This window comes from Meleagris gallopavo, chromosome 7, assembly GCF_905368555.1.
Source record: "Meleagris gallopavo chromosome 7, MGAL_WU_HG_1.1, whole genome shotgun sequence".
NCBI lineage: Eukaryota > Metazoa > Chordata > Aves > Galliformes > Phasianidae > Meleagris > Meleagris gallopavo.
The window spans coordinates 21,932,606-21,951,592 of record NC_139410.1 but is presented as its reverse complement, the minus strand read 5'-3'; the positions used below and the strand labels follow the sequence as shown (position 1 = coordinate 21,951,592).

The window sequence follows — 18,987 nt, the reverse complement described above, 5'->3', positions numbered from 1 at the left end:
GTGTGTCCGTGGGGCCAGAACAAAGCATCTCCAGGTTAGCAGGATCCTGGTGGTGCCCCTGCTGCCTTCTGAAGGTGGCACAGCTCGCCCACAGCTCTGAGCATGAAGTGGAACTGAGGCTTTCTGTACATCCTGACAGGGTAGTGGCTCCTGTAAGGTCCTGTGCAGGATGTTTCCATCTCCTACAGCATCTGGTAAGGATGCTGTTGGCCTGATCTGAGCATGTATGGGAAATTGGGAGTCTGTGCAGGGTAGGGGGGAGCCTGGCCCAGCCCTTTGGTGGACCCAAACTGCTCTCATGGTGCTGCAGAGCAGCACTTCTGGTCTGGGAGCTACATTTCAAGTGCTGCAGCCCACGCTTGATTTTCAGGTGACAAAGGAGTATGTGCATTGCAAGAAAATGAAGGGAGTGGGGGGATGGTTAATGCCCTGCTTACCTTTCACTACTTTTTTTTTTGGTGTGTTTTTCATTAAGCTTGAAAGCAATTTCTTATCATGGCTGTATCCAGGGGCCCTCCAGGCATGAGTTAAAGCAAGGCAAATATCTGGCACGTGTTTTGTTTTCTCTCTCTTCTCCCCAGGCAAAAGACTCATACAGGTGCAGTGCAATTGTTTGAGGAGGATTTAGGGCACCAAGTGCTGTGCAGCATTCTGGTCTGCTGGCTGCTCCGAGAGACTTTTCTGTAGGGTCATGATTAAAAAGAATGCATGTGTGGTGCAGGCAGTCTGTGCCTGGCACAGGTGATGGTGTTGCAAGAGCCCTGTGTTTTGTGTTTGCAGCCTTCTCACTCCTGGGCTCTTTCTTTAGAGTTACCAAAGCAAGAAACTTATTCATTGTCAAAGTGAAGGCTGAGGTTCTCGGTAAACTGTGACCTTGGGAGCTGGAGCCTTAAGGAAAGGAGAAAAACAAGAAACATTTGGGGGTTGCTTTGAAGCCAGGAGAGCTGCCTTGCCTTGCCAGGCTAGCGCTGGCAGCAAGGGCAACCTTTGCTTTCACAAAGTCAAAGCTTTTGTGTGCACAGGACTTTTCCCAGGGCCCTTTGTAAGTTGTCCTTCCTGGCATCTCACTTGACACCAGAGGACAACTCTTTCTTTGCTGTGGTCTGATCCAGAGACCTTTGGGAAGACTTGGCAGAAGGAGAGACAAGGATTTTGATGCCACTTGGTGCCCTCCTGGCAGCGGATTTGGGCCTGGCACTTTAAGCCCAGTGGTGGAGAGACATCCTGTAAGAGGCCAGCTTTGCTGTGGCAGAGCTGTGGGGTAAGGAGGAAAGCAGGCGCGCTGCTCAAGTCACTGTGTTTCATGTAGTCGTCTTGTTTCAGGCCAGTGAAGGTGCTGCAGTAGATTACAGATTTGCTCTTGCCTCGTGCTATGGCTCTACATGGCCTCAGCAGGACCACGACGCAATAACCTGGGCCCCAGACAGGAGGAGAGCTTTGGCCTCAGGACAGACACCCTTCCAGCAGAGCGACAACGACAGCGCAGAGTGTGGTGCTTCGCCCCTCAGCAGCAGGCGAAACCCATCTGGACTTTAGAGGGGCAGCATGTGAATGCCCACCAGGATCTCAGCCCGCCACCCTCAGGGATCCCTTTGCAACAATCATGCTTCTTGTACCCGCCAGCACCGTGCCCATCGCATCCCATTGAAAGCTCCCAGCCCTGCCCAGAGCTGTGTGGGAGCGCGCTGCTCTACCAGCGCTCCTGCCTGAGAGCCAAACCCTACCGCTTTCCTTTCCGGAGCCCCCAGGACACCAGCTGTGCCCCAGGAAGGGCAATGTCTTCCTTGCTGATGGAGCCGTGCCTGCCACCTGTGCTGCCTGAGGAGGGTGCAGGGTCTGGGCTGAAAGGCTCTGCCCTCAGTTTAGGCTCAGCTTGCCCTCCGCAGGCTTCCAGCTCCTGCAGACCAGCGCTCCACAGCAACTCCTTCCTACAGCCAAGCAATGCTAAAGTGCCTTTGCTGCAGTCGCCAGAAATGAAGAAGCTGAAGAACACCACCGGTTTTCCCACCATCTCATGGCCACGCTCCAGGGCTGATGGAGACTGCTTTCCCCGCAGCCCTGCAGTGCAAAGCAGTGACTGGGAACAAACCTCTGTCTCCTCCCTGACCCTCGTGCCCAGCAGTGTGACCCTGAGGAATGAGCGGTGCTCTTGGCCAGTGGGGGACACTGAGAGAAAAGCACACAGCTTGTGTGAGGCAGAGCCCAAGATCAGCCTCACGGCAACTGCGCAGCAGCTGGTCGGACAGACTGCCACCTGCAATGGCTTCGGACACGAAGTTAAAAGCTCTGGCCTTAGGAATGCAGGTGGCTTGTCCAACAGGGACAGATCAGGGCATCGCACCATAGCACACCTCACTCCAGAGGAAACCATTGCTCCCCCAAACTTGGAGATGGGCAGCCATCATCTTAATGGTAACTCAAGCCTTATAGGCACCGATGGTGCTGTCGTCTGCACTAAACGGATCAGCGTTCATCTCCTGGCCTCCCGTGCCAGCTCTCCCGACCACAACTCCAACTGCCGGCTCATGAACACGCTGACCCTGCCTGGCAGTGAGCAGGGAACCAGAGCAGAGCCACAGCAGCTTGCTGCCATCTCTGAAGTGGCCACTCAGATGTCCAGCATCCAGCTGGAGAAAAAGGAGAAGTGTGCTCACGTGGTGCTCTCAGAAAAGCCTGAGTGAGTAGAGCGTGGGGAATGGGAGAGGCTTTGGGGAGGTAGGGTTGGACTGGCTTTCTTCTGGTTTTGTGTTGGAAAAGGCTATACTTAGGGCAGTGCAGGGGTGACTGTGTCTGTGAACAAACCCATGTGAAACATCACGTTGCAGGAGGAGCCTTTCTTCAATCCCAGGTCACACAGACCCTTGGTGGCTCTGAGCCCTCATCTCCTTTTTCAGCCACCGCGTGGAAATGTGGTGGGGCACTGCTTGTCAGGCTCTGCATGTGTTTTGGGTGAAGGTTGCTGTCAGGCTAGCTCCAACAAAGCTTTCCCTGGGCAAAAGTGTGCATTCCTAAAAGAACTTGGCATCAGTGTAGGACAAGGAGAATATGGAGCAGCACTGTGGGCTTCTAGGTGTTTTGGGCTTAGAAAGTATTTACCACTCTCTAATGTGACGTCTTTTATCTCAGTGTTGCTGCTGGGGAGTCACTGCTGGAGCTGAGCCATCCCCAGGACGATGTGGAGGAAGAACTTCCTGGTGGCCTGGATGAGAGCTGCAGTCTGGAGGAGGAAGAGAACAGTGAGTGCCCATTCCCCAGGGAGAGCTGAGCTCTGCCCGTTGGTGTGTGCAGGGGCTGTCTGGGAGTGAGGTGTGTGCACAGCAGGAAAGCTGTGACTGAACACTATTTTACATTCTTGCTGTCATTTTGACTTAGAGATTGTGTGGAAGCCAAAATCAATCTAGCAGCAAGGAGGAATTGTGGAGGTTCCTTTGGGGAATGGAGTAGGGTTTAAACTTGCCCAGCTCCAGTCTGTATGAAGGGCTGTTGGCTCCACTTCTGCCCCACTCTTCATAGTGGGTTAGTGGGTGAAATTTAGGATTCAGGAACTTGGAGCAGCTGTGAAGGGTCTGTCCACAGAACCGTTTGTTTTTTCTCTTCCCTCCTACAGGTGACTCGGATGCTTCCTCCGTCACTGGCATGTCATCTAATGACTCTGTGGCTCTTGTATCCAGGTTAGTAGCTCTAAATAATGCACTGCAGCTTGGCATTTTTGTCTTCTTGGTGGCAGAAGAGAGCTGTAGCATGTGAGGGAATAGAGTGAAGATGGCAGCCAGCTTCCCAACCAGAATTAACTTCCTGAAGACCAAAGCTACAGACAGCAGCCTGTAGAGTGCTGAGAGTGCATCCACCACAGCAAAGCAGGGGTCTTAATTTCACTGCCACGGCAGTTGCTGGGTTAGGTTTATTGGATTACACTGTGATCTTGCAGTGTCATTGCTGTGCAGATGAAGCAGAGTGGAGGCATCCTGGGCCCAGAGACTGCAAACAGCTTGTGGGGTCTTGTGTCTCAGAACTGCATCCTAGAAACAAGACCCACAGCCTGGGTTTTTCTTTAGCTTTTGGAAAGAGGTTTCTTTGGATGTGGTTTGGGATGGCCTGTGGTCATCTGAGTCCTGCTTCTGATTCCTGGCAGACCTTTGTGGGATCTGTCCTTGGCCATGCTACAGTGCTGCCCTTTGCAACTGTGGTGGAGGAGATAAAGAAATACTAATGTGCTGACTTCTTTTGCTTCTCCTTCATCCTTACTTCCTTCACTGCATGCAGTCAGAGCTCCAGCACTGGGCAGTCCTTCACCTTCTTCCAGAAGTCACTGCACCCACACCTGCTACCAAACTCCCACCAATGATGCCTCATGCATTCCAGCCCTCGCCTCTGCAACATTCGTTACATACTCTACTTTTAGCATCATCGTGCCTCCTCTCTGGAAGCATTCAAGGCCAGCCTGGATGGGCCTTTGAGCAACCTGGTCTAGTGGGAGGTGTCCCTGCCTATAGCAGGGGGTTGGAACTAGATGATCTTAAGGGTTCCTTCCAACCCAAACCGTGATACGCATATGTAGCAATAGATGTGTTTATTATTGCTGTGCTTTCTCTCAGAAAAGTGCTTTTTCTAGGGTTTGACATGGTAAGATGTATGTAAATTCAATAAAACTCCACCTTTCTCCCTTTAAAAATGCTAAAGCCAAGAGAGTTATGACAACTTAAAGGTGTCTGTGTTACAATCTCTAGCCCATGTTCCTGTGGACCAGGTTATAGGGTTTGTTGTGTAACAAACTCCCTGCAAAACACAGGAGGAGATAATGCTTGGCACGCTTATTTGTTGCAAACTCCACCCCTTGTCTCTGCAAACTGGTTACTGGCTTTCACACCCACTGCTTGTACCACATTACAGTGATGCAAATTCCTGATAGCAGGATCAAGGCTCCTTCTGGTGCCATCTGATCTGCTGTGGACTAAAACCAGATTTGTGCCAAGGTATTACAATCTATGTGATTTATTGCTGCTTAATAAACTTTTAATTACCAATTCTGGTATTGAAAAAAATGACTGTATAGAAATAAACACTTATAAAACACTCCAGCTTCCCTCCAGGCTGCTCTCTTCCTTTCTCTAATCTCTAGCCCCACTGTTGCATTTTGTCTTCAGTGAGGCAAGGGGCAGTGCAGGACACTCTCATCAATGTGATGTGGCTCCATTTTGTCTGTTGTTTCCAGTTTCTTGCACTGTTGATTCATTTGTAGGTTCCTTGACTGTCAGTGGTCCTTTTGGGGTCATAACCTCCTCCTAAGGACTCTCTTCTTGTTTCCTGCCTGGCAGGCAGTTTTTGCCCTCGTCTCCTGTCTGTGGCATTATTGTCCCCTTGTCACTGCATTTACTGCCCTCCTTTAAATACATTTTTGCAAAGGCACCAGAAGCTCATTTCATTGCTTTGTGGCAATTACGGACAGTCCGGTCTCTGAGCACACGTATGCGTTTATGGATGTTGAGATGTAAGCCAGCCTCTGTGTGACTGCACATGTAGGTGCTCCCCATGCTGTTCTCACCTTTATCCAGATGCCTCCTGCTTTGTCTCTCTTAGGAAATGCCTCGAGTGCCTGGCCCAGCCCACTGAGGATCAGGAGAAAGTGCTCAAACCCGCTCTTGTCTGCAGTTTATTCCCTAATGTGCCTCCAACCATCTACTTCAGTACACACGATGAGAGAGGTGAGCTGGGATGTGTTGCCATGCCATATTCCAGCACCCTGGATCTCCTCTGGCCGTTGTGTCTTCTGTTGCATGCTAGTTCTGCAAAGAGGATTACGTACCCTCCCTGCAGGCCTAGTGGCTGTGCAGCAGAGCATAGGAAGTGCTGTATCTAATCAAGATATTGTGTTTGGTTTCTTTTTGTCCTTCACTTTTTGTCGTCTTAGTGGAAAAGCTGCCTTGGGAGCAGAGGAAGCTGCTGCGATGGAAAATGTGCACGGTCACACCGAATATCGTGAAGCAAACCATTAGCAGATCTCACTTCAGAGTCAGCAAAAGTAAGTTGTGGGAGGCTGGCATCATCTGATACATCGTGTCCTCCCTCGCCTCTAGCTCGTGGGCGTGAGAAGGCAGACTGCCTGTGAAGAGCAGAACAGGAGTGATATAGGCACTGCAGGATGCTGTGTTCCTGCTTTTGCCTGTCCAGCCTGCAATATATGAACTTTTGGAGTCCGGGCAGAGCCCAGTCTCCCTCTTGGCTTGTCAGTAGTATGAACCAGAAGGATGTCTTCCTTGCCCATCTGGGGCAGTATGTGGGGCAGCAGAGCTGCCTTTTGGCTTGCTTAGCCTGTGCCTCTAGGTGGTGCTGGCACTCCGAGGCGTCTAACGTTCTTCTAGCGCCTGCACCAGCACCACCATCCCTTGTCCCCACGTACTGAAGAAGAAACTGTCCTTCACTCTGGCTGTATCTGGGGAATTCACTGAGTTGGTATCTTGCTACTGGAAAGACGTGTAGGGGAGGGCTGGGGACACACTGAGCGTTCGCAGTTGTGATCCATACTCTGGCATATGATCTCCTAATGGTATTAACAGGGCTTTTCTGTGTATCAGGAGACCTCTGCTCAGTTCATTTTGAGGCTGTAATGAGACATGTAGGGCAGACCAAAGCATAGAATATCTTGCAATCCTACACATCCCTCTGCAGGGCAGAGCTGATTAGCTAACTGCTTCGCTCTCCTGCTGGAAAACAGGAAGGTAAGGGTGTTTGGGGATTAAATGTTTCTCTCACTCTCTCTCTGCCCAGATCCTTGCACCAGTCCTTGTGGGCAGATGACGCCCCCCCCGGTTAACTGGATCCCTCTCACAGCCCTTGGCTTGGCAGTTTTGCAGTGCTAGTGTGACTACTTTGTGCTTTTGCTGTGCACTATCCCTGCACCCTTCTACTAGCTCCAGGAAAGGGAGGGGATGTTTTTGGGTTGAGAGGGTGTTGTGGGTGGCAGGGTACTCAGTCATGGGCTATTGTTTTTCCTGTAGAAAGCAATGACTGGCTGGGTTGTTGGGGCCACCACATGAAGTCCCCCGGCTTCAGAGCCATCAGGGAGCACCAGAAGGTAAGAGATGTTTTGTGCTGACTTCCTTTATGTGTGTGGAGAGTGTGCTGGGAGCAGTTTGGGTGCCTTCCCCTCAGGGCCAGGTGTTCACTGTGCAAGCTGTCCTTGTGGTGTCCCTTTAGCTGTGTGGCAGCTGGTATTTCTATTCTGCGAGATGAGCACAAGAGGCAGGCACACATGGGAACTGGGTGAACATCTCTGCTGTGAGCATGAATCCTGTACAGACCAAGGCTGTAGTTAAGCTGTCTTCACTTGTGGCTTTGTCTAACCACAGTTATTGTCGTTCGAAGTAATCCTTCCACTGACAGAGTTGAGCCAGTGCTGGGTTCGGAGAGGGTGTATTCCCTGGCCAGGGAGCAATGTGGAGAGGCAGGAGCATCTCACAGGATCTGGGTTCCTTTTCAGCTAAACCACTTCCCTGGTTCATTTCAAATTGGGAGAAAGGACCGTCTGTGGCGCAACCTGTTGAAGATGCAGACTCGTTGTGGGAAGAAGGAGTTTAATTTCTTCCCCCAATCCTTCATCCTGCCCCAAGACATCAAATTACTCAGGAAAGCGTGGGAGGAAGGAGCTAGCCGCCAGAAATGGATTGTGAAACCAGTAAGGGAAAAGCAGCACTTGGCATCCTATCTCAGCATAGCTGCAAGGAGAAGATCTGATCCATTCTTGTTTGTTTTGCAGCCAGCATCAGCAAGGGGCATTGGCATCCAGGTTATCCACAAATGGAGCCAGCTACCCAAAAGGAGGCCACTGCTGGTACAGAGGTGAGCAAAAGAAAGCAAAGTTGACAGGTAGCCTGGAACCTCCTACTGTCTTGTTTCAGACCAGATCTGGGCAGTTGTCACTACCCAGCAAAGCAGAAGCATCTGGTTTGTGTCTGGACACCTCTACAGGCTGAGCACAATGGTGCCGCTGGAAGTGTGGCTCTGTCAGCTGTAGCTGGGTTTACAGGGATGCTGCTATTTCTCTGTAAGGTTTTAAGGTTTTGGGTATAAACTGTGGGAGAGCTTTCCTGGCTCTCATTTTGACTGCATTACACTTAGATTGGAAATGCTATGCAAAAGGGTTCCACCCGCTCTCCAAGTTGATTCCTGTTTTTGCCTTCTGAGGTGGGGCCAAGAGGTGCTCTTGCATGCAGAAATGGTAACTCTGCCGGTGCTTGCTTCTTTTGCAGATATCTGCACAAACCCTACCTCATTGATGGGAGGAAATTCGACCTGAGGATTTACGTGTATGTCACTTGTTACGATCCCCTCAGGGTCTACCTGTTCAAGGATGGATTGGTTCGCTTCGCTAGCTGCAAGTAGGTTGTACAACAGTGGTACAGGGGATCTTCTTCGATCAGCCGCTCGTGGCTTTGGCAGCCACCTCGGCTTGGGCAGGAGGCAGTCACACTGTGTATGGTGATGGATGCTCAGAGCTCTAGCTTGCTTGCTCAAGAAGCAGTCTTGAAATGCACAGGTTCACTGCAGGTGAAAGGAAATGTGAAAGGATGTTTTGTTCATCCACCTTTTCCAAGTCAAGATCAGCTCAGAGTGAAGCATTGCTTGAAATATGCAGTCTGTGCTTCAAGTGGATGCCCTGGAAATTTAGATGCTTCATCCAGTTTTGACTGTATTGTCTTGTGCTGCTGTAGTACCATCACTGCTTTTGCCTGGTGATGCTCTGGTCTTTTTTTTTTTTTTTTATGACTTTGAGGGTGGGATTGCATCCCGGGGCATCCTGTTCTGTGTCTCATCCTTTGTCCTCCCAGCTCTGGGTCTGTGGGACAGAAATTGTGGAGGCAGCCTTGTTCCAGGCTCCCTGGGAAAGGGCAGCAGCAGAGTTGATGTGCAGCCAAACAGAAAGGTGGTGTCTGAGATGAGAACAGAGCTCCTTGCACCATGGGTCTGGAGGTAACCTGTTCAAGCTCAGACTGTTTGTGCTGCTACCATTTCCTTTAGGTACTCCTCCTCAATGAAGAGCCTCAGCAACAAGTTTGTGCACTTGACCAATTACAGTGTGAACAAGAAGAACACCGAATACAAGTCCAACTTGGATGAAACTGCTTGCCAGGGACACAAGTGGTGGGTGCTGTGAGGGGGGAACTTTCAGTGCACAGGGTCAGCTCTGTCTGTTCTCTGTTAAATCAGCCTTTTTTCAGTGTTACTACCCAAAACTGGAAGGTGTTTTCTGTATCATCTGCTCCTGGCAGGGGAAATGGGGTCAGCAGAGCGATTTCAATTTCGGGACATGGTGTTGAGAAGCAGTGGTGCTGTTTCTGGTCACTTCAGAAGAAGGCTGCAGTCTTGCAAAAGTTTCTGTTCCCTGCTGTCCCATAGGTGGACTGATCCAAGTAGTTAGGCACTTGTCTCTGATTCCACAGTGATGTTTAAACTCTTTTAAAAATAGTCCAGGATAGAGTTCTCAATTTGTGGGCCTGGGCTGGTCTTTTTCACTTCAAAGGGAGCTGTGGAGAGTGATTTGGTGTAATAAAATTGCATTGCTGAGACGTGCTGCTCAGTAGTCTGTTCCTCTGTGGGTACATTGAGAAGGGTCTGCTGTCCCCCAGCATTTGAAATCCTGTGGGACTGAGTTCATGTATTTTTTGGTACCACCATGCAAGTCAAAACTGGCTGCTCCCACATTAAAGATGAGTGGCTGTAATCAACTCCGTCTTGTATGCAGGAAGCCTGACCTTTGGATTCCTGGCCATTAGCCACACAGTCTCATTTAAGCAACATCTGAGCATCCTTGGCTCAGCGTCAGGGTAACTTGCAGCACTTGGTGTGGTGTGGGAAACTCCTACAAAAGCATAAACACTCTTCCCTCACCATCCTTCTTGCCACATTTATGAAAAAAAAAAAATTCTCCACCCCCCAAAGCTTCAGTGAAAATGGCTGTAGTTAAATGGCTTTTGGGGGTCTTGATGGATTCCTGGTGAGCTGCTTTGCAGTGCTCCTGAAGAATGCCTGCAAGAAGGAGAGGTTTGCTAAGGACACAAAGGGGGAGGGAAGAGAAGATCTGGAGCTGACGTACCATGCTCATATGCTAATTTGGGACTTACTACTCCAGTACTGGGACAAGTCTATGACAGATTTATGGTTCTGGTAGCTTGGTCCTGCAAGAACAGGGGCCAGGCTGGGGGAGAATTGCAACCAGGAGTGGAGTGGTTTGAGAATGGCAGAAGGATGCTGTGGTCAGGAAAATGGAGATACATCCCTTAGCTTCCTACTAAAAGCCTTGCCAAGGCTCCGTATTGCTGTTTTCACTTCCCTGGCTGGGCAAGGCTGGGCAGCAAGGGGCTACAAAACAATCTCTTTTGCTTTCTATCTCCCAGGGCACTCAAAGCTCTCTGGACTTACTTGACCCAGAAGGGAGTTAACAGTGAGGCCATCTGGGAGAAGATTAAGGACATCGTTATCAAAACCATAATTGCGTGAGTCTTGATGCCCCTTGCTCTGCTCCTGACTGAAGAGCGCACTCCTGGCCCCTCTGGCTCTTCAGCCCCACTCAGTCTAGTCCTTTGGCTCTTAATCTAAGTGCTGCCACCACTGCTGGCTTCAGTCCCTCTCTTTAAATCCTTTGTTGTGACCTGTTAGCTGTGTTCTTGCTGCTATAGCTGCAAGGCATGAATAGACCTGATACTTCCTGGATCCACCTGCAATGCAGGGGAGAGAACCAGGAGGGTGCAGCATACGTGGCACTCTGCCCAGCTTGCACCCACTGTGCCACTTGTGCAGGATGCTTCAGAATAAAGGTCCCTTGGTGCTGGCTGAATCTTCTATTCAGAAGCGGATCCTGTCTGACAGAGGCCTGGCTTGGGGGGTTGCTCAGGATCTGATACTGGATTCATATACAGTGCAGCAGGAGCTTGCAGGCCTGCTTTGGTCTTTGAGCCCATCCATTCCACAGCACGTGGCTGTGCACGCTCTCTGAGTTGGCAATGTGCTGCAGTCAGGTCTCTGCTGCCTGTCTGTTGGAAATGAACATTTTTCTCTTGGTTTGCAGATCTGAGCCGTATGTGAACAGCCTGGTGAAGATGTACGTGCGGCGACCGTACTGTTGCCATGAGCTTTTTGGGTTTGATATCATGCTGGATGAAAACCTCAAGCCCTGGATCTTAGAGGTCAACATTTCCCCAAGGTAAAGCAGCTTTTCCTCTGAAGTCTGTCTCTGGGCCAGGGCAGGTGGATGACAGCCTTTTCTTTCTGGCCTATGATGTCCCCTGCACTGAACGGCTGCTTTGAAGACTCCCTCTCCCGATTCCTGCAGAAATCAAAGTCCTTTCTATCTACAAAAGCAGCATCCATCCATCGCTCAGAAACCTGTGCTGGGCATGCCTCAGCTAGAGCCAGGGAATAGTACATTAAAAAAAAAAGACCAAGGAAGAATGTGTCATGTAAGGAATGGGTGACGGCAGAGATTTCTTTGTGTGGGCAGAAGTGCTTGGCAGCTCTGCTGCCTCACGCACCATTCATTCCTCTCCTGCTTGTTCCCTGGCTCCACCTGGCCATGTGGTCTCAGCTCTTCAGGCAGGGCTGGGAGCTGTGGTGTGCCTGGGCACAGCCTGTCCTGCCTACTAGAGTTGGATGGGCATGAACCGGACACAGTAGGGATTGCAGGATTGGTGCTAGGGATGGATTTGCCAATTTCCAACAACCCTCTGGGTGGAAAAACAGAAGCAAACCATTTTTGGTGGGAGGGACACTCCAAAGGGAGTGATTGCAGGGCCGTCGGGCTCAGAACCTCCATTCTAGCACTCAGACTGCTGTGATGTTTCCTTCCTCCAGCCTTCACTCCAATTCACCTCTGGATGTGAGCATCAAGGGCCAGATGATCCGGGACCTGCTTAACCTCGCTGGCTTTGTTCTGCCCAGCACGGACAGCGTAGCCTCACGGCCTCAGACTAGAACTGATTCCACCTGCAGGTCAGCCCCATTCTCTTTCAGGGCAGAAGGGCAAAGCAGGCTTTTCTCTTGGAGGATTTCATTTGGGGGCTGCTCTCAGAGCAGATACTGGTTTCTGTGCTGTCAAGAGCCTGTGCTTGCTAGTCCTTTGGCTGGATGTCTGAGGGACTCGCGTTATTCCCTGGGTATCTGGTTCCTGCAGTCTCTTCAAGGAAGGATTTATGCCTGATTTACAAGTCCATAGTTGGAAGTGAGAGTAGGCCAGGGTAATTCATGCTTGCTCTGCAGTTAGTCAAGTCCTTCTTCCCCCTGCCAGAACTAGCATGATGCTGAGCTGCACTGCCTCTCCATCTGCTTCGAGGACTGGCTGGCTGTGTTGGGGCTGGATCTGCTTACCCCATCCCCCAAAGCTGACATGCTGCCGACTTGAGCAAGAGGAGCACCTGTTATTTTGCAAAGGGTAGAGCAATCTGTTCCTTAGACAGAATTACAGGTGTCAGAAGAGGTAGACCTATGATTGTGGGTGTGCAGTCTTGTCTTGCAAAAAACGAATGCTTTTTTTGCATAAAGCTAATTTCTGAGCGTGTGTGCACCCAGGCCCCTTTTCCTTCCATTTCACCACAGCTTGGGCATTTACTGGTTTCAGACCTTGTGATGTGGGACAAGGAACCAGCCCTGCTCTGTAGCAGAGTGGTTGCTATATGTACACTACTGAAGGGGCAGCTTGCTGGGTTGAACACCAGCGCACAGTGATGTATGGGCGTGAAAGAAGATGGGACTCCTACCCTCCACCAGCTCTGTGCCTTCAGCAGAGAGAGAGGCTTGGAGCATGGGCCCATTCCAGCCCTGGGAGCTCTCACCAGCTCATCTGTGGCACTTTGATCACAAGCTCGTTTGCAGCTTGTGACTGAGGTGATGAAGGGCAGGTGCCCTTGGAGGAACCTGCAGAGGATTAACCAGATCTTTAACATGGTTCAGATGATGCATTACCAGAGTTCCTGCCTCCAGGGACAGGCTTGCTTAACTGTATCTGCTGCCCTGGAAAGGATGCGAGAGGGTGGTTGTTTTTTTTTTTTTTTTTTTTGCATGTGGGCATAATTCCAGTAGATTTGTGTGTTCCCAAGAAACATGCAGTGTAGCCTCAGGGCTCTGTTTGGATATCTGCACTACTAATCATCTTTGTGGCAGCAGAACAAGTTAGCTGTGTTGATATAAGTGTTAAAAGGTGTTGGGCAAGTATCTCCCAGCCTCTGGCATCCCCAAATGGTTCATTTGGGTGCTTAGAATAATTGAGATGCTTGCTGGTCAGAACATACAAAAGACCAGGATTTCCCATGGCAGGTGGAGCTGGAGATGCATTTGAGTATTGGGAATTCTTGGGTAATGCATGAATATCTTAATCCCCCAGCGTTCCCTTTCTTGTACAGTATCAGTACTGAGTAGAAGTACGCCCAGGCCCAGTGTAGTTAGGGAGCTGCATCTCAGGTGAGATATAAACCTAAGATCCATCCAGGCTTCAAGTGCTCTGAGTCAGGTCACAGTGCATTTCTGTCCCTTTTTCATTCTATATGGGTGGGAGGTGATTGTTAATGTTTTTAGTGAAGGAGTACTGTAGGGCCTGAGCAAGGAGCTGGCAGGATCTCCCTTGTTGCCTCGCTCACATCCTACCTGGATCCCATGCTGATGCATGTGGATGAAGGCTGCGGATGCATCACTGATCTCAGAAATAGTGAAGTCCTCGGAGGAAGCATTCTCTCTTTGATGACATCTTCATGAGGGTGTCATGCTGAGAGGAGCCTTGCAACATCAGGACTTTGCTTTGATAGCTTAAATATTCTACTGTCTTTTTGTGTTCTTAGTCAGGGCAGTGCTTTGAAGGAGAAGCCCAGACCAGCATCTGAGTGTTTCACAGCGGAGAAGTTGAAGAAGGCCTATTACTTGACACAGAAGATACCTGACCAGGTATGGCACAACGGTCCCCGGTACCAAAACTGCCAGAGTACTGCCAAGCCACTGTCTCAAACAATTCCATGTTTGTCTCAGTCCCGTTTCCTGACTGTACCTCTGTGTGGAGACACACAGACTGTGGGGGAGCACCTGGGCTTCAGCAGGTGGCAAGGTTGCAGAAATAAGTCAGGTTTGCTTAAACCATTGTTGTCCTGACTCATGTTTGCATTGAAGTGGACATGTGCTGATGGGGGGGCAGTATCCACTGGTCCCCAGATAGGGTCTGAACGCTGCCTGTTTCTCATATGTCTCTGTGCAGCTCTCGCTGCATTTGTCAGTTGACTGCATACAGGTTAGCTGGGACACTTCCCTTGCGTGCAGCTTCTGTAGCAGAGGCTGACTGGCAGAAGCGGGGTTCTCAGCAGCACTGAGGTCAGCACCGAGTTTAGATTCCTTCATTTTGCGAGTGGCCCGTGTCCCAGGGATCTCAGACTTGCGGAGACCTCTTCCTGGAAGGGTTTGGAGAGAGGGGAGGTGGAAAAAGGAACTGAAAAAACGTAATTCACTTCTCCCTGACCCTGAGATGCTCTTGTCTGCAGGATTTTTATTCTTCTGTCTTGGACATCCTGACTCCGGATGATGTCCGCATCCTGGTGGAGACAGAGGATGAGTATTCCCGGCGTGGGCAGTTTGAGCGGGTGTTTCCCACCCACATCTCCATGCGCTACCTGCGCTTCTTCGAGCAGCCTCGCTACTTCAACATCCTGGTGACCCAGTGGGAGCTCAAGTACTACTTGAATAAACACAAAGGTAACCGCCGTCTGTGAGCTGGCACAGTTACCTGAGTCAGGCAAGTTGCCTGCCTGAGGCCGTGGGGGACTTCTGACCTATTGAGAAGGAGCTGCCTGCCTCCTCGCTGCCCTTAAGAAATACGTTCCCCTCTCAGAATGCTTCAGATGTCAGGAAAAACTTATTCTGAGTTGATCATAGATCTGGTGCTGAGTTTGCCAGCACAATCGAGCATTTCTAGGTGTCTTGGGATATCCTAGTCCACAACTAAAGCAGCGTAGATTCTGCCTTCACCCTGCAACTCTGGCCTCTTATTCCACACCTGTACCTTTTTTTGAGGAAGTATCTTTTTTGGGGGGTTTGTCCCTTACAGGTGATTTGTGAAGTGAATGCAAAATTAGGCCTGTTCCCTGAGTCTACTGCTGCGTTCTAACCTAAGAAGTAGCACCAGTGTGCATGCAGGAGAAAAGGGCATTTTTCTGAAGTACAAGAAATCTAGCTCTTATCTTCACTTTTCCAGGACGCTTCCGTATTCCAACAAAAAGCATCTTTTAGTGAAGTTTGCTGAGCCAGACCCTTTCCTTCCTACACAGGGCAATCCTCCTCAGGGCAATAGGAGGGGCTGTTCAGGAGAGAAAACTGAGTTGTAGTGTGAGATGTTAGAGAACACAGAGAGCCTGTGCCTCAGGGCTCTCCTTCAAGCCCCTGCCTTAACTGGAGAGGTTTCTGAAGGAGCCAACTCTCCACTGATACAACTGTATGTGCTTCTAATGTCAGCACTTTACATAATGCACAGCAAAACAAACAAACAAACAAAAAAAACCCAACCAACCCAAAAAAACAGGGCGGGGGGGGTTGGGAGGAAAAGCTTTTGTCACTCTTCAGTGGTATTTAAGCTAATATCAAAGGGGTCAGTAACTGTCTTTCAAAGAGATAATAACCTTGTAGCCCTCTCCAGCTGTGCTGTCAGCATGTGTCATTCTTTGCCTCGCTAATGCCTTTTCTGGATGCTCTTCTGTCAGTTGGAAGAAAGACCCTGTCATCGTTTTCACTGAAGTGCTGCCCAGAGCTCTGCTACTTGGGCTGAGCCCTGGCTTAGTGCTCCAGCATCCTCCTGGCAGCCCAGCAAACAGCTCTATCCCTTTGCTGCCCTTCATCTGTGAGCAAAACCCAGCCTCTGTCCCCTTTCTTTTCACATCCATTCCTCACAGCCCTCATCTCTCCCTGGCCAGTAAGTTCAGAGCCTTGTCTGGTGCCCAGAGCTGGGGCAGTGCTGCCCAGCTGTCCTGCTCCTCTCAATCCCCAACACATGTTTTTTTTCCAGGGTCCTGGGGCATGCTGAAAGGTCACTGAGGAGCACAGTTTGGGAAGCAAGGGTTCCTCCTATAGCTAGTGCTGGTATCATATAGCAAAGCACAGCAACCCCAGCTGGAGAGCTTCAAGTTCCTGGTTGTTGCTCTGCTGGTTTATGAATCTCAAGGCACCTTAGCCTCGTCTGTGTCAGGAATGGAGCCCAGGTCTCAGCCCATATTGAGCTTTTTTTCCCTCTCTGGCCTGAATGTTTCTGGGCAGGGAGGAGATGATGCAATTGGTAGATGTTGTGCACGGAGGAAGCTGCCTGAGCTGCCATCCTCTGGGAAAGGAACTGGTGACTGCAAAGCTGCTCTATATCTGCACTGTAGGAACTTTCACCACCGCAACCCAAATCAGGTGCTGCTGTTGGCAGGCACCAGGCTCAAGGGACTGCCAGTCTGGTCCAAATCAGCAAATCCTGTGCTGCCCCAGTTTCCCTGTGTAGCTGAGCCTGCTGCTCGGTGTGTCTGGCTCCCTGGGAGGAAGGCAGGCACTGCAGCAGCCCATGTGCTATAGCGTTCAGTGATGTTTGCTCATACAAAGGGTGAATGCCCTTGGTTTACCCCATGTTTGCTGGGCTTAGGGATGCATTCAGGTTATTACTGCATGGTCAGTTCACTCCGTGCAGCATTTTTTGTGTTCCCTAAGCTGGGGGAGATGCAGCTGTCTATGAGCTTCCCAATTCATTCTTGCTTCTCGTCTGTTCTGTCACCTCCTAGGTCTGGAGCTACTGAAGAAATGGTGTGTCAAAGGCTACCACGTTGGGACAGGGATGGATTTGGCCCAGATGGTGAGCATAGCTATGGATAAGTCAGGGAAAGGTTGCTGTGAAGAGAGGGGCAGAGAGCCTGTGAATCTGTGGGTTGTCTAATTCAGGAGCTCTTTCTGCTTGTTCCACTTTCTGTGCCTCCTGCCCTACCTCTTTGTGCTTTGTGCTGTTCTTCCCTCTCTGCTAAGGCCTCCAGCACTCTGGAAAAACCCGCATTTCTCTGTCTCCCACACTAATATAAAATCTGCGCAGTAGATCAAATTGCAACCACTTTGCATCCAAAAATTGTTGGGCACAATGGGCACAGCCTGACATACTTAGCATCCGGCCTGCCCTTTATTCCCCTTGGTAAGGGAACAATCTCCGTCTGTCACTCCTGTGCCTCAGAGCAGGCTGATCCAGTGAAGAAACCCACTCTTATGACCTCAGGATGCTCTGTTCCCACTTACAGCAGAGGGATTCATTAAGCAGGGAGTGAAGACTGCTCTGTTTGCTATTCTGGGAACAGTCTGGTGGCAGTGATGATGCGCAGCAGTGTGAGGCAGTTGAAGCTGAAGCACAGTAGGGCAGCCTACAGCAGATCCCAGCCTGTTCTCTGTGCACTGAAGGCTGGGGGATTTTGTCATAGCTTAAATAGCCTTTTGGTTGTCTTTCTCTCCTTCTCCAGTGGTCATTGCCAAAGTCCTTCTTCCTCCAGAAAAGCAGTGTTCAATCAAATGGCTTCAGCAAACTGGAACCGGACAGGCTGGGGTGAGTTTTCCCTGGCTGGGATATGCACAGTGTGACTTTGGGACTGGTGTCCAGAGAGAACTGGCAACAGGAAAAGCAGCTTTGTTTCAGGGGAGAGAGAAAGTGATTGGCTTACAGGGTCTGAGGCCAGCATCTCATTTATGGAGAGCGACTGGTAGGGCTGGCGTAATGTCTACAAGACTGGGCTTGTGTCCTTGGCACTGTATGCCCTGGTCAGATGGTGCAAGGCCCCAGTACAGCTGGTGTGAGTGTTTCTGGAAAGTGGCTGTTGTGGTCCAGGATGTGCTGACAAAATGTGTCCCACAGAAACCTGCACCACCTTGATGGAGAGCAGAGGCTCTGCCCCAGTGTAGGGCTGGGGGAGCAGCAAGGTCTGTGGGGCTGCTGTGCTCTGCCAGCTTCACTGAATGAAGTTGGGCTGCAGGGTGGGTGCCACTGGCCTGGGCAGCTTGATACAAGACTGTGGTTCCTCTGAGTGAGCCAAGTGAAGTGCTGGCCTCTGGAGTTAAGGAAGAGGAGATCTTGTGCCCAGACCAGAATGGGCTTGGGTTTTCATGCAGCCAGAAAGGCCAACCCCTGACTCTAATATTTCTCTTGCAGCAACCTCCTCTCCCCAAACAGTGGAGACCTTGTGAGATGCCTGGAGCCCAGCCCTGCTCAGAGCTTACCTCTCTACAAATGCACTGTTGGAGCTGACCAGAAACCTGATGGCTGCCTTTCAGACACTGCCCTGGTGCTGTGAGCAGGCAGCTGCCTTCCCTCCCTGGGGACACCTCAACCTACCTCAAAGCAAGACAGAAGCTGGCTCTGGAGCACAAGTCCTGTGATGCTCCCTGCACTGCACACTTGCCAGTGGGCTGTTCCTGGAGAGAGCTGTGTGACTCGATTTTTAAAACAAATGGCAAAACCTGGCCAAGTTGGGTTTGTGGCTGTTGTTCAAGCCTGATGTGGTGATGGTTTCCTTGTGTAGGATCTGGCTGAGTTGGGCGCCGGCTCCCTCTTTCCTTCCCTCATCTGTATGGGTTGAACCCCTCCTTGCCTGTGTCGCTTTGCACTAACCCTGAGCTCCAGAGAGCCAGCAAAGTTGTCTGCTCCCCTCTCACTGCAGGCCAAGGCAAGGGAGGGCCAGCTGACACTCTGCTCTTTTGGAAGGAGCAGGGCTTGGGCCTTCCAGCCCGTAGGTTTTTATCCTATCTGAGTACTTGTGCCCGCATCCTCTGGTTTCTGCCCACTGCTGCCCCAAGCCCTGGCCTGGCTCCCAGCTGCAGTGGGGCTGGGGAAGGAGCAGCCCCTCACTGCTGTTGGCTCTGTGGTACCCTGCAGTGTGCACACTGGGGACTGCAGATGGGTGCTACTCTCCTGCTCTCTATTTTTCTCTTCATTTCTCGAGAATTTCCATTAAACTTTTGCACATGGCT

General features: G+C 50.7%; 1 protein-coding gene across 8 annotated transcripts in view; it reads left to right on the top strand.

Annotated features, from left to right (window-relative positions):
- The window catches only part of TTLL4 (tubulin tyrosine ligase like 4), a 23,037-nt gene extending 4,050 nt beyond the window's left edge, over window positions 1-18,987 (top strand). For 2 of the 8 annotated variants that reach the window (XM_085228494.1, XM_085228493.1), the window contains exons 2-17: window positions 1,324-2,677; window positions 3,127-3,236; window positions 3,608-3,671; window positions 5,578-5,702; window positions 5,909-6,019; window positions 6,996-7,072; window positions 7,478-7,672; window positions 7,754-7,836; window positions 8,247-8,375; window positions 9,016-9,138; window positions 10,392-10,490; window positions 11,063-11,197; window positions 11,845-11,982; window positions 13,821-13,923; window positions 14,508-14,718; window positions 17,487-18,163. In XM_085228494.1, coding sequence (XP_085084620.1) covers window positions 1,383-2,677; window positions 3,127-3,236; window positions 3,608-3,671; window positions 5,578-5,702; window positions 5,909-6,019; window positions 6,996-7,072; window positions 7,478-7,672; window positions 7,754-7,836; window positions 8,247-8,375; window positions 9,016-9,138; window positions 10,392-10,490; window positions 11,063-11,197; window positions 11,845-11,982; window positions 13,821-13,923; window positions 14,508-14,718; window positions 17,487-17,893 — 3,405 coding nt within the window. In that variant the 5' untranslated portion in view covers window positions 1,324-1,382 and the 3' untranslated portion in view covers window positions 17,894-18,163. The other 6 variants (XM_085228497.1, XM_085228496.1, XM_085228500.1 and 3 more) reach the window with 6 other exon arrangements.